At 43.4% G+C, this 14,459-nt stretch overlaps 1 protein-coding gene across 14 annotated transcripts in view; it reads left to right on the forward strand.

Annotated features, from left to right (window-relative positions):
* Positions 1-14,459, forward strand: part of LOC106573459 (FERM domain-containing protein 4A) — a 150,938-nt gene that overhangs the window by 58,849 nt on the left and 77,630 nt on the right. For 2 of the 14 annotated variants that reach the window (XM_045697115.1, XM_045697116.1), the window contains exon 1: positions 2,936-3,291. The exons of 3 other annotated variants lie outside the window; for them this stretch is intronic. In XM_045697115.1, coding sequence (XP_045553071.1) covers positions 3,133-3,291 — 159 coding nt within the window. In that variant the 5' untranslated portion in view covers positions 2,936-3,132. Of the gene's footprint in view, positions 1-2,935; positions 3,292-14,459 lie in introns of those variants that run through there. 9 more of the 14 variants (XM_045697111.1, XM_045697107.1, XM_045697109.1 and 6 more) reach the window with 9 other exon arrangements.

Consider the following 14,459-nt stretch of genomic DNA (forward strand, 5'->3'; position numbering starts at 1 on the left):
GTATGTTGTGATAGTAATTTCATTCAACTTCTATTGACAATCATTATCAAATGAATGGTATTAGTGTCATACAGCAGATATTCAGCTCCACATACACAAATGCACGATATACATACACCAGAGGAAGCTGCTGAGGGGAGGACGGCTCATAATAATGTCCGGAACGGAGCAAATGGAATGGTATAAACATGTGTTTGATGTATTTGATAACATTCCATCAATTCCGCTCCAGCCATTACCACGAGCCCGTCTTCCCCAATTAAGGTGCCACCAACCTCATTTGACATACACACACGGCTGCTGCATTCTTATAAAAGCACAACTCAGCAGTAAGCATTGACCCTTGTGTCAATATCATCCTCCCCACCCCCACACTATGAATCAGTCCAGTCCACTCAATAGGCCCCTTCAGCTTGGTGGTATTGAACTCATTCACTCTGCTGTATTAATCAAGGCCTTCTGCTGGATTGCTGAGGAAGAGGGAATAAATCCAATCTATCTATTGTATTTGAATGGGCCTGTAGGGGAAAGGAATGTTTGGAATGTATAAGATGTTTGCAACCACAACTAACCAGACACAAAGCATCATGGGAAATACCCACGAGATTGTCGAGGTACAGTGCCTTGCAAAAGTATTCATCCCCCAAGGCGTTTTTCCTATTTTGTTGCATTATAACCTGTAATTTAAATAGATTTTTATTTGGATTTCATGTGATGGACATACACAAAATAGTCCAAATTGGTGAAGTGAAATTAAAAAAAATTACTTGTTTCAAAAAATTTAAAAATTTAAAACGGAAAGGTGGTGCGTGCATATGTATTCACCTCCTTTGCTATGAAGCACCTAAATAAGATCTGGTGCAACCAATTATCTTAAGAAGTCACATAAATAGTTAAATTGCACACAGGTGGACTTTATTTAAGTGTCACATGATCTCAGTATATATACACCTTTTCCGAAAGGCCCCAGAGTCTGCAACACTACTAAGCAAGGGGAACCACGAAGCAAGTGGCACCATGAAGACCAAGGAGCTCTCCAAACAGGTCAGGGACAAAGTTGTGGAGAAGTACAGATCAGGGTTGGGTTATTAAAAAAATATCAGAAACTTTGAACATCCCACTGAGCACCATTACATCCATTATAAAAAATGCAAAGAATATGGCACCACATCAAACCTGCCAAGAGAGGGCCTCCCACCAAAACTCACGGACCAGGCAAGGAGGGCATTTATCAGAGAGGCAACAAAGAGACCAAAGATAACCCTAAAGGAGCTGCAAAGCTCCACAGCGGAGATTGGAGTATCTGTCCATAGGACCACTTTAAGCCGTACACTCCACAGAGCTGGGCTTTACGGAAGAGTGGCCAGAAAAAAAGCCATTGCTTAAAGAAAATAATAAGCAAACACGTTTGGTGTTCGCCAAAAGGCATGTGGTAGACTCCCCAAACATATGGAAGAAGGTACTCTGGTCAGATGAGACTAAAATTGAGCTTTTTGGCCATCAAGGAAAATACTATGTCTGGCACAAACCCAACACCTCTCATCACCTTGAGAACACATTCCCCACAGTGAAGCATGGTGGTGGCAGAATCATGCTGTGTGGATGTTTTTCATCGGCAGGGACTGGGAAACTGGTCAGAATTGAAGGAATGATGGATGGCGCTATATACAGGTAAATTCTTGAGGGAAACCTGTTTCAGTCTTCCAGAGATTTGAGACTGGGATGGAGGTTCACCTTCCAGCAGGACAATGACCCTAAGCATACTGCTAAAGCAACACTCGAGTGGTTTAAGGGGAAACCTTTAAATGTCTTGGAATGGTCTGGTCAAAGCCAAGACCTCAATCCAATTTAGAATCTGTGGTATGACTGAAAGATTGCTCTACACCAGCTGAGCCCATCTGACTTGAAGAAGCTGGAGAAATTTTGCCTTGAAGAAAGGCTCAAAACTCCCAGTGGCTAGACGTGCCAAGCTTATAGAGACATACCCCAAGAGACTTGCAGCTGTAATTGCTGCAAAATGTGGCTCTACAAAGTATTGACTTTGGGGGGATGAATAGTTATGCACACTGAAGTTTTCAGTTTTTTTCTGTTATTTCTTGTTTGTTTCACAATACATTTTTTTTTTTTGCATTTTCAAAGTGGTAGGCATGTTGTGTAAATCAAATGATACAAACCCCAAAAATATCTATTTTAATTCCAGGCTGTAAGGTAACAAAATAGGAAAAATGCCAAGGGGGTGAATACTTTCGCGAGCCACTGTATGATATGTGTTAGATGTAACACATGTTGGTGTTATAGATGGAGAATACATGTTGATGTTGCTGTTATCATGAAAGGTAGATTGCTAGGTTTTCATGGTTAAAGATAAAGTTAAGTCTCAAAGGACGGGGGGGGGGGGTGCATGGTGTTCTTTCATACTCAGGGGTCACATCAGGCCACACAATGTCCTAGGGATTCTGGTTCCTGGTTAAAAACTGGAGAATCTGGCCTGACTCCCAGAGCTGAGAGAAAACACTCCCATCCTCCATCTGGAGACGGGACGTCAGCGAATCTGCTGGCTGCTGTGTGTGTGTGTGCGTACGTGCAATGGAGTTGGGTAAGATGAGAAGGGAACTGACCGGTGGCTGAGTGGAGATGTGGAGAGTGTAAGCACATCCCTCTATCCTCCACAGAGAGAGAGAGAACAGTCACCTTTCCCTGTCCCTGTCACTCATCTACTGGGTCTCCCTTTCCTTCCTTCTCTCCGTCTGTTTGTCAGCCTGGAGCCTGGAATGCTCTGGAACTGAGTGTCACTTTAAAAACAACTAACAGACCAAAAAAGAAAAAGGGAGAGAGCGAGAAAGGGAGAGAGCGAGCAAGGAACAGGCAGTGGGAATGTTTGTGTTTGTCGCAACCAGACTTCGGCTCTCAGGGTTTCTTCAGTTACAGGAGAGGTGAGCGGAGAGGGATAGAGCCATTGGGGATTTGTCTAGCTGCGTGGGATATTGACACAGGATTGCGGTGACCTCTCTTTTTACGGAGTGATCAGAATGTTGGATCCTTAGAGAGAAGAGCGAGGAAACAAGGCCTTTTAGCCTGACCTGTGGATTCCTGCCTGTCATCTGGTGTACCTGTTTTCTTGTGGATAGCTACATGTGTGTTTCTATGATGGAGGCGGTACTGCTGGGTCTGGAGGATGTGCTGTTCACACGTCAGGGTCTGCTGTGGACCTTCACCTCCTCCGCTCTAAGACATCTCCGTGCACTACACCTCACACACGCACACAGGTGTGTCCCCAGGCCACTGTACCAGGTAGGATACACCTCACACACACACACACACACACACACACACACACACACACACACACACACACACACACACACACACACACACACACACACACAGACACTACACTGTATGTGAGAGGAAGTGTTAAAATAAGCTTCAGACTATAGGTCAGTGTGCCGTAACCTGATGCTGTCACTAATGAAGGGGTTAGGACAGAGTGGGTTAAATGAAAGGCAGGTCAGGGCTCTAGGCAGAGTAGAGAGGAACAAAGGGGCTAACAGCTGGTGTGTAACTAACTAGGTGCATGCTCAAGGCGACAGGGCTATACAGTAGGTTTAATCTGAAGTATAAGACAAAATCAGGTGTTGTGGACAAGCTTCTGGTGTGATGGGGATAGTGGGTTGTTTTTGTAGAGGGATCTAGGTGCTCCAATCCACTCATATAGTAGGAACATGGACTGAAATACAGCCACTGTCATACCTTCATATCACTTAACCTATGGCTCATATTTGCGGATGTTGTGTGTTTCAGAGTATGTGTTTGTGTATGGAGTGTGTGTGGTGTGTTAGTAGGCCATTGACTCCTCTCTATAAAGAATGAGAGTGTTCTGGCCCAGTTCTACCTAATGCAGAGACAAAAGCCTCTTTAGTAGTTGTTGTTTCTCTTTCAGGAAACACACACACACACACATTTTTATAAACTCCAAATACTCAGTATTCACAATGTCAGCAGGAAGAAGCAAGTGTTTTTGGTTACCGTTGGGTTGCTAGGGCTGTTTTTAAAGGCCCGGTAACTGAGGGCTGAGTGTTCTTGGGAGTGTGAAAGTAAGTGTTTCTTCATACACACACACACGTACACACACACACATTTTCAGGGGTATGAAAGATGGTGTTTGGTCACAGACTGGAGAACTCTATGTTCAGATTTACAACCAAATCACCTTTTCACTCTGTGTGTGTGTGTGTGTGTGTGTGTGTGTGTGTGTGTGTGTGTGTGTGTGTGTGTGTGTGTGTGTGTGTGTGTGTGTGTGTGTGTGTGTGTGTGTGTGTGTGTGTGTGTGTGTGTGTGTGTGTGTGTGTGTGTGAGAGAGAGAGAGATGGAGAGACCAGCTCTGACACGGCAGAATTGATGATCAGTATTCGCTCCACCATGTCTGAATCTGCACAGAGAGCAATTAGTATTCCTTACTCATCCCACCTGCCCTGTGTGCAGTCCACACTGTCAGGCCCCACCAGACGAACCCAGAGAGGGATCACAGAGGTACTAGGGCTGCTGTCATAGCAACAAGCAGGAGAGGGACTGCCACACACACATAATCAAACTCACAAAGCAAGTATTCAGAGCATCATACAGCAACGCACACACTCTCTGCCTTGGCTCCCCTTTAAAGAACTGTGTTATTAGGGAGGACATCTTATCATCTTACAAAGGTCAAGTTGAAAAGTCTGCCCTCATGAAGGGTCGACACAATGACAGGAAAACCCTAAACCTCCCCTCATATCGTGCACTTCCCCTGAATACACCTCATACTCAGGAAACACCGTAACTCCCCTCAAAACAGACATAATCAGCTTGACTACGATTTGTAACTTTCTCTACGGCAAAACAAGCCTTCCCTGGGATGATAAAGTCGTTTGATGTGCTGTGGAGTGTTGTAATGGCTGTTCTGAGGGCAAGGTCAGTAGTAATGAGTGATCCAGACTTCCAGAAATGGCAGACTGACTACACTACCATTCAGCTCATACTGTAGTAGTAGTAGCTCTCTCACCAACAAGGAACTGTAATACTTTATCTGGTACAGGACTGCTGAGAGAGAGAGAGAGAGAGAGAGAGAGAGAGAGAGAGAGAGAGAGAGAGAGAGAAACAAACAAACACTTGTCTGGATGTGATTTTCACACTGTACCTTCCCCCTGCACTTCTGTTCTCCACCACTCCTCCTACTCTCTTCACTGTAGCCTCAGGTATTTCCTGAGTAGATCCCCAGCCCCCTACCTCTGTCCCTGTCCACTTCTCAGCTCTGACCCTAGGTCTGTTTTCCTCTCTCTTGTTCCAGGGGAAACTCCTTCAGTGTCTTCCTCCACTATTATTCTCTAATCTTCTCTCTCTCTCAAAGAGTATAAGTGTTCACAGGCATGTGTGTACATTAGCGCATGTGTGTGTGAAATGCTCACACTCACACAAATTCAATTGTGTTTGTCACATACGAGTTCAAAAATAATTAGACAAATAAAATAGTAATACAGGGAGATAAAATCAAATACACAATAATGGATCTAATGCCTTCACAGAGTATTCCTACCCCTTGACATATTTCACATTTTGTTGTGTTACAGCCTGAATTCAAAATGGATTAAATAGATTTGTTTTTCTCACCCATCTACACACAATAACCCATAATGACAAAGTATAAGCATGTTTTTAGAAATGTTTGCCAATTTTCTGGATATTAAATACATAAATATTTCATTTACATAAGTATTCAGACCCCCGAGTCAATACATGTTAGAATCACATTACAGCTGTGAGTCTTTCTGGGTACGTCTCTAAGAGCCTTGCACACCTGGATTGTACAATATTTGCACATTATTCTTTAACAAATTCTGTCAAGTTGGTTATTGATCATTGCTTAACAGCCATTTTCAAGTCTTGCCATAGAGTTTCAAGCCTATTTAAGTCAAAACTGTAATTAGGCCGTCTTAGTAAGAAACTCCATTGTATATTTGGCCTTGTGTTTTAGGTAATTGTCCTACTGAAAAGATCATTTGTCTCCCAGTGTCTGGTGGAAAGCAGACTGAACCAGGTTTTCCTCTAGGATTTTGCATGTACTTAGCTCTAGTCAGTCTATTTTTATCCTTAAAAACTTCCTAGTCCTTGTCAATGACAAGCATACCCATAACATGATGCAGCCACAACAATGCTTGAAAATATGTAGAGTGGTACTCAGTGTTGTGTTGTGTTGGATTTGCCCCAAACATATTGCTTTGTATTTAGGACATAATGTCAATTTCTTTTGCCACATTTTTTTCAGTTTTACTTGAATGCCTTATTGCAAACAGGGTGGTTTGGAATATTTTTATTCTGTACAGCCTTCCTTCTTTTCCCTCTGTCATTTAGTTTTACTATTGTGGAGTAACAGCAATGTTGTTGATCCATCCTCAGTTTTCTCCTATCACAGCCATTAAACTCGATAACTGTTGTAAAGTCACCATTGGCCTCATGTGGAAATCCCTGAGAGGTTTCCTTCCTCTCTGGCAACTGTTAGGAAGGACACCTGTATCGTTATAGTGGGTGTATTGATACACCATCCAAAGTGTAATTAATAACTTCACCATGGTCAAAGGGATATTCAATGTCTGCTTTTTTATTTTCATCCATCTACCAATAGGTGCCCTTCTTTGCGAGGCATTGGAAAACCTCCCTGGTTGTTGTGGTTGAATCTGTGTTTGAAATTCACTGCTCGAATGGGGGACCTTACAGATAATTGTATGTTTGGTCTACATATATGAGGAAGTCATTCAAAAATCATGTTAAACATGTTTTGCACACAGAGTGAGTCCATGCAACTTGTTATGTGACTTGTTAAGCAAATCTTTACTGCTGAACTTATTTAGGCTTGCCATAACAAAGGGGTTGAATACTTTTCATTTTTAATTAATTTGTACAAATGTTTCAAAACATAATTCCACTTTGACATTATGGAGTATTGTGGGTAGGCCAGTGACACACAATCTCAATGTAAACCATTTTCAATTCAGGCTGTGTACAACAACAAAATGTGGAAAAAGTCAAGGATGTGAATAATTTCTGAAGGCACTGTACAGGGACATGCACACATGCACATGCACACACCCTCGTGAAAAGGCACCCCATGTGTTCATGCATTCCTATATCAATCTGGGAATGATGTGAACTCAACAACATTCAGTCACACTTTCTCCCTGGGGAAGGCCTCTTTAAAGCTACAGGCAGGTTCAAGGTCCTGCTGTTGTGTTGTGCTAAGCCCTCAGCTCAACACCCCTCCCTCTTTCTTAACTTCCTCCTCTTCCTTCTGTCCCTGTCTCCTAATAATCATCCACCTCTCCTTATTGTGAAAGGCAGGATATCCTGAGGAGGTAGGGATTAAAAAATAGAGAAAATGGGGATATAGCAGACCCAGGTGGCCATTCCTTCCTCTGCAACACTCCTGTTAGCATTTAAATATTTATTTACCAAGCCCTCACTTTCATCCTCAGAGACTCACACAGCGTAGACTTGAGACTCTTTTGATCATAACACCATGTCTTTTTTGGAGGGGGGAATTTATTAGGGATCCCAATTAGCCAAGGCAGCAGCTATTCTTCCTTGGGGTCCAAACACATTAAGGCGCAGCACGTAAAAAAACAAAACAGTCCAACATATATCATTACACCACTACATATCTACAACACAACATTTCTAATGCCACCATATAACAATATTACAATATACGTGTGTGCTAGTGTGTGTATAGATTTATTTGTTTTTAAATCTGATTTTACTGCTTGCATAAGTTACTTAATGTGGAATAGAGTAGTACTGTGCGTTTCCCAGAGTCCGTTCTGGACTTGGGGACTGTGAAGAGACCCTTGGTGGCATTGTAGGACTTGTTTCCTTGATAGCAATGTCAATAAGGCAGAGCAGCACTTTATTTACGTTTTACTTTTTAGTCATTTAGCTCTGATCCGGAGCGACATACAGCAGTGAATGTATATATTTTTGTACTTTTTTCGTATTATGGACAGACTTCTCCCCATCTTAGCTATCGTCGTATCAATATGTTTTGACCATAACAGTTGTTTAGTCACCTCAGCTTGCTCAATTTCCACATTATTCTTTGCAAGATTTAGTTTAGGGTCTGTCCCAAATACAATGCTTTTAGTTTTGAAATATTTAGGACTAGCTTATTTTTTGCCACCCATTCTAAAACTCTTTGTTAAGTGTTGCAGTTAATCCACTTGCTGTGGTAGCTGATGTGTTAATGTTGAGTCATCAGCATACATAGACACATGGTGTGTGTGTGTGTGTGTGTGTGTGTGTGTGTGTGTGTGTGTGTGTGTGTGTGTGTGTGTGTGTGTGTGTGTGTGTGTGTGTGTGTGTGTGTGTGTGTGTGTGTGTGTGTGTGTGTGTGTGTGTGTGTGTGTGTGTGTGTGTGTGTGTGTGTGTGTGTGTGTGTGTGTGTGTGTGTGTGTTGCTAAGCTGTAAGCTGCTCATCAAATCATTCTGCCAGAGGAATTCTTGGATTTGTATTATCTAGTGACTGTCAGAAAACAATTATTTTGTCATAGTTTAAACACTTACACACACATACATACTACAGAAGCACAGGCACTTGTGCATTCACACAAACGCACACACACAGACACACACACACACATTGCACTATACATTAGAATCTGCTGATCCACGAGAAACCCCAAGTCCCCCATCCCTCATTCCCTATCCAACTGCAGGGGAAGCTTCCAGCTCTGCTCTCCTCTGACATACAGTGCACACGCGCCTCTGACTCTGTTCAATAGAATTCCGATCTCTATCCCGCTTTGGCTGCCAGCTCTGTTTTCCAGCCAACTCCGGTGTTTTATGGGAGAAAACTTTTTCCCAGAACCAAACCGTGAGAGATTCTGTTGTTTCTGCCGGGTGGAGGAGTGGAGAGAAGGAAGAGGTGGAGTATTGGAGAAAGGGATGGAGAGGAGGAGAGACAAGAGATTCCATTCCCTATCTGTTCATACGTTTGTTTGGTTTTCTGTACTTTTCTAATTTGTAATTTTCTAATAACTAGCTGGAGGCTTGTTTACGTTTTGTATTCGGACACACACAGACACACATGATAAACCTGGGAATGAGGCAATGGTTAATGTTTTCCAGACATACTATGCAAATAAGCTGTGCTCCCGAGGGACACACTGTAAACTGTTTTAACCGACTAGTCTCCACTACATCACACAGCTCAACACTGGCTTTCTGGGTGTGTGTGTGTGTGTGCATGCGTGTGCATGTGCGTGTTTGGTTTTACTATCCTTGTGGGGACCAGAAGTCCTCACAAGGAAATTAGAACAATGAAAATTCTAAGAAGTGGGGACATTTAGGACATGTAGGTTTATGTCACGAGTAGGTCAGGGCGTGACAGGGGGTTTTGTCTAGTTCATTTATGTCTATGTTGGTTCTAGTTTCTTTTTCTATGTTGGGGTTTTGTCTAGTTTATGTATTTCTATGTGGGGTTCTAGTTTCTGTATTTCTATGTTGGTTTGTTTTGGGATGATCTCCAATATTTAAGTTGTTGTTTTTCCCACTAGGTTTTGTGGGAGATTGTTTTGAGTTAGTGTATGTTGCACCTCTTTGTCACGGTTTGTTGTTTTGTTTATTAGTTTATTTGTATGTTTTGCATAGTTTCACAGTTAAAATAAAAATGTGGAACGATACACACGCTGCGCCTTGCTCTTCATCATACGACAATCGTGACAGTTTAGGGTTAGGGTGGGGGGTTTGGGGTTAAGGTTAGGATTTTGGGGTTAAGTTTAGGGTTAGCGCTTAAGGAAAAAACTATTTTGAATGGGAATCGATTGTTTGGTCCCCACAAGGAAAGTGAAACACACACACACACACAACCACACAAACACACACATACACACACACACACACACACACACGTGTGCACATGTACTGTAAGTATGCATTGAGATAAACAGAGTGGCCAGTTAATGATGGGAAACATAGATATACATTTATCTTCTTGAAGTTCTAATCAGAGGAAAGAAAGTCCATTCATATCTCTATTATATCTACAGTGTACCAGCAGAGGTCTCTGGATACGTTTTTATGTAAATTCACTCATATTTCATGTTTTTTATGAGTATGCACAAGCTTATGGGGAAATAGGGCTTACATACTGTATAATACCTCTCTTTCCATCCATCTCTCTTACATTTTGCACATACAGTATTCACAATTTGCCGCAAACTTTACAGACACACAATTCCTCTCTCTCTCTCTCTCTCTCTCTCTCTTTCTCAACCATTTCATTTACTTACTGTGTGTCATAATCTCCTTAGTGGAGCAGGAATCTCATTTCAGTGGTAATGTGAGAATATTCCACTCTAGAGCCATAAAACAGTGGCCTACTGGATTAAATACACACCACACACACACACACACACACACACACACACACACACACACACACACACACACACACACACACACACACACACACACACACACACACACACACACACACACACACACACACACACACACACAGACCTTCCGTTTGAAAAATAATGTTATTAAGTAAAGAAGAATCTCAGGCACATCTGTTTTTGTACTTTTCTAGTGATATAAATGAAGAAGAGAAACAACCTGCTGGTGTAACACATGGGAGAGGTGATAACAACCTGCTGGTGTAACACATGGGAGAGGTGATAACAACCTGCTGGTGTAACACATGGGAAAGGGGATAACAACCTGCTGGTGTAACACATGGGAGAGGGGATAACAACCTGCTGGTGTAACACATGGGAGAGGTGATAACAACCTGCTGGTGTAACACATGGGAGAGCTGATAACAACCTGCTGGTGTAACACATGGGAGAGGTCATAACAACCTGCTGGTGTAACACATGGGAAAGGGGATAACAACCTGCTGGTGTAACACATGGGAGAGGGGATAACAACCTGCTGGTGTAACACATGGGAGAGGTCATAACAACCTGCTGGTGTAACACATGGGAAAGGGGATAACAACCTGCTGGTGTAACACATGGGAGAGGGGATAACAACCTGCTGGTGTAACACATGGGAGAGGTGATAACAACCTGCTGGTGTAACACATGGGAGAGGGGATAACAACCTGCTGGTGTAACACATGGGAGAGGTGATAACAACCTGCTGTTGTAACACATGGGAGAGGTGATAACAACCTGCTGGTGTAACACATGGGAGAGGTGATAACAACCTGCTGTTGTAACACATGGGAGAGGTGATAACAACCTGCTGGGGTAACACATGGGAGAGGTGATAACTACCTGCTGGTGTAACACATGGGAGAGGTGATAACAACCTGCTGGTGTAACACATGGGAGAGGTGATAACAACCTGCTGGTGTAACACATGGGAGAGGTGATAACAACCTGCTGGTGTAACACATGGGAGAGGTGATAACAACCTGCTGGTGTAACACATGGGAGAGGGGATAACAACCTGCTGGTGTAACACATGGGAGAGGTGATAACAACCTGCTGGTGTAACACATGGGAGAGGTGATAACAACCTGCTGGTGTAACACATGGGAGAGGTGATAACAACCTGCTGGTGTAACACATGGGAGAGGTGATAACAACCTGCTGGTGTAACACATGGGAGAGGTGATAACAACCTGCTGGTGTAACACATGGGAGAGGTGATAACAACCTGCTGGGGTAACACATGGGAGAGGGGATAACAACCTGCTGGTGTAACACATGGGAGAGGTGATAACAACCTGCTGGTGTAACACATGGGAGAGGTGATAACAACCTGCTGGTGTAACACATGGGAAAGGGGATAACAACCTGCTGGTGTAACACATGGGAGAGGTGATAACAACCTGCTGGTGTAACACATGGGAGAGGGGATAACAACCTGCTGGTGTAACACATGGGAGAGGGGATAACAACCTGCTGGTGTAACACATGGGAGAGGTCATAACAACCTGCTGGTGTAACACATGGGAAAGGGGATAACAACCTGCTGGTGTAACACATGGGAGAGGGGATAACAACCTGCTGGTGTAACACATGGGAGAGGTGATAACAACCTGCTGGTGTAACACATGGGAGAGGTGATAACAACCTGCTGGTGTAACACATGGGAGAGGTGATAACAACCTGCTGGTGTAACACATGGGAGAGGGGATAACAACCTGCTGTTGTAACACATGGGAGAGGTGATAACAACCTGCTGGTGTAACACATGGGAGAGGTGATAACAACCTGCTGGTGTAACACATGGGAGAGGGGATAACAACCTGCTGTTGTAACACATGGGAGAGGTGATAACAACCTGCTGGGGTAACACATGGGAGAGGTGATAACTACCTGCTGGTGTAACACATGGGAGAGGGGATAACAACCTGCTGGTGTAACACATGGGAGAGGTGATAACAACCTGCTGGTGTAACACATGGGAGAGGTGATAACAACCTGCTGGTGTAACACATGGGAGAGGTGATAACAACCTGCTGGTGTAACACATGGGAGAGGGGATAACAACCTGCTGGTGTAACACATGGGAGAGGTGATAACAACCTGCTGGTGTAACACATGGGAGAGGTGATAACAACCTGCTGGTGTAACACATGGGAGAGGTGATAACAACCTGCTGGTGTAACACATGGGAGAGGTGATAACAACCTGCTGGTGTAACACATGGGAGAGGTCATAACAACCTGCTGGTGTAACACATGGGAGAGGTGATAACAACCTGCTGGTGTAACACATGGGAGAGGTGATAACAACCTGCTGGTGTAACACATGGGAGAGGTGATAACAACCTGCTGGTGTAACACATGGGAGAGGTGATAACAACCTGCTGGTGTAACACATGGGAGAGGTGATAACTTGTAGTTGTTTTTGTTTTATCACACACAACTACACGTTCTGTTGTCAAGCCTGCCTGGTATACTACCATAGACAGGGCTTGCCAGGTCTGCATGATATGCTGTAGGAGATTTGGATTGTTGAGTCCAGAGCCATATTTATGTTTCCGGCCAAGTCTATCTAGTATTAGCTAATACACATGGGCTGCCAAGTCTGGTTGGTATGTCCTAACAGACACAGGTTGCCAAGTATGTTCCTTACACCATAGTAGTCCTGTGTTTGCAAGTCTTCCTAGAATGTTGTAATAGTACTTGGTTGCCAAATGTGGCTGTTAGCCCTTTAAATCATGTCTGAGCTGTAGAGCATGTTACTTAATCCAGATATGATATGGTTTGGGGTTATCCCTGCAGTACAGACTGTAGTAGTGGGTTCAGAAGTGAGTTTAAATGTATAACCTCTCCGTAGGATGTTAATCCAAAGGGGATTATAAAGTGAAAATCCATCTCAGTGATGGAGCCTTTGTATTGATACATGTAGCTACTGTATCTTGTGTACAGTGTGCATTTCAAATGTGTATCTGATTTATCAAACCCTCTCTACCATAAACACACACACACACACACACACACACACACACACACACACACACACACACACACACACACACACACACACACACACACACACACACACACACACCCTGATTTCTATAGAGCCCCAGCCCTCTGCCATTGATTACCCATGGTCATCATGTCCTCTGTTATGACTCATCAGTCATTGCATTATATCATCACTCCTACTCTCAGACACAAAACTGTGCTATTGATTGTTGGCAAATTGTATGTTGTAGATGTCGTTGGCCTGTCAGGCAGCAGTAGCTACAGTACAGTGACTGTGTGATACATCTGTCAAGAGAACAAACCTCACGTCACACTTGCCTAACATGATGTGTGGTGACCTTTTCCAGAGATATAGTCCTATACACTTTTAGAAGAAAAGGTGTTATCTAGAACCTAAAAGGATTTTTCGGCTGTCCCCTTAGTAGAACCCTTTAAAGAACCCTTTTTGGTTCCAGGTACAACATTTTTGGTTCCAGAACTCTTTTGGGTCCCAAAAGGGTTCTACCTGGAACCAATAGGGTTCTACTATAGAGACATGCAGCCTATAAGAGCGAGGGAGGAAGATGAGCAGAAGGAGGAATAGGAGGAGGAGGGGTGGGAGAGGAAAGAGTATGAGGGGTGGAAAAAGAGGAATTACAGAAGAAAGAAAGGACAATTAGAAAGAGAAGGGCATGAGAGCTGAGAGGGGGAGTGGAATGAAGAACAGCAGGCTAGTTGTGGTTTGAAAAGAGTGATAGAAGAGAAAGAAAGGAGTGTGAGAGAGAGGAGGAACAAAGTATGAAATGGACAGGAAAAGGAGGGGAAGGAGGGCACACATACACAAATCTATTCCTGCTGGCATTTATCAGAGGCCATTCCTATTCCCTCCCGACAGATAGAATATTTAAGAATACACATCTGAGAGGAGATGCTTTTGATGAAATATAAATAATACACTTCAGGGAAGCAGAAAGCAGGAGGCAGAGTACAAACCTGACTTGGG

This window comes from Salmo salar, chromosome ssa16, assembly GCF_905237065.1.
Source record: "Salmo salar chromosome ssa16, Ssal_v3.1, whole genome shotgun sequence".
In the NCBI taxonomy this organism is placed as follows: domain Eukaryota; kingdom Metazoa; phylum Chordata; class Actinopteri; order Salmoniformes; family Salmonidae; genus Salmo; species Salmo salar.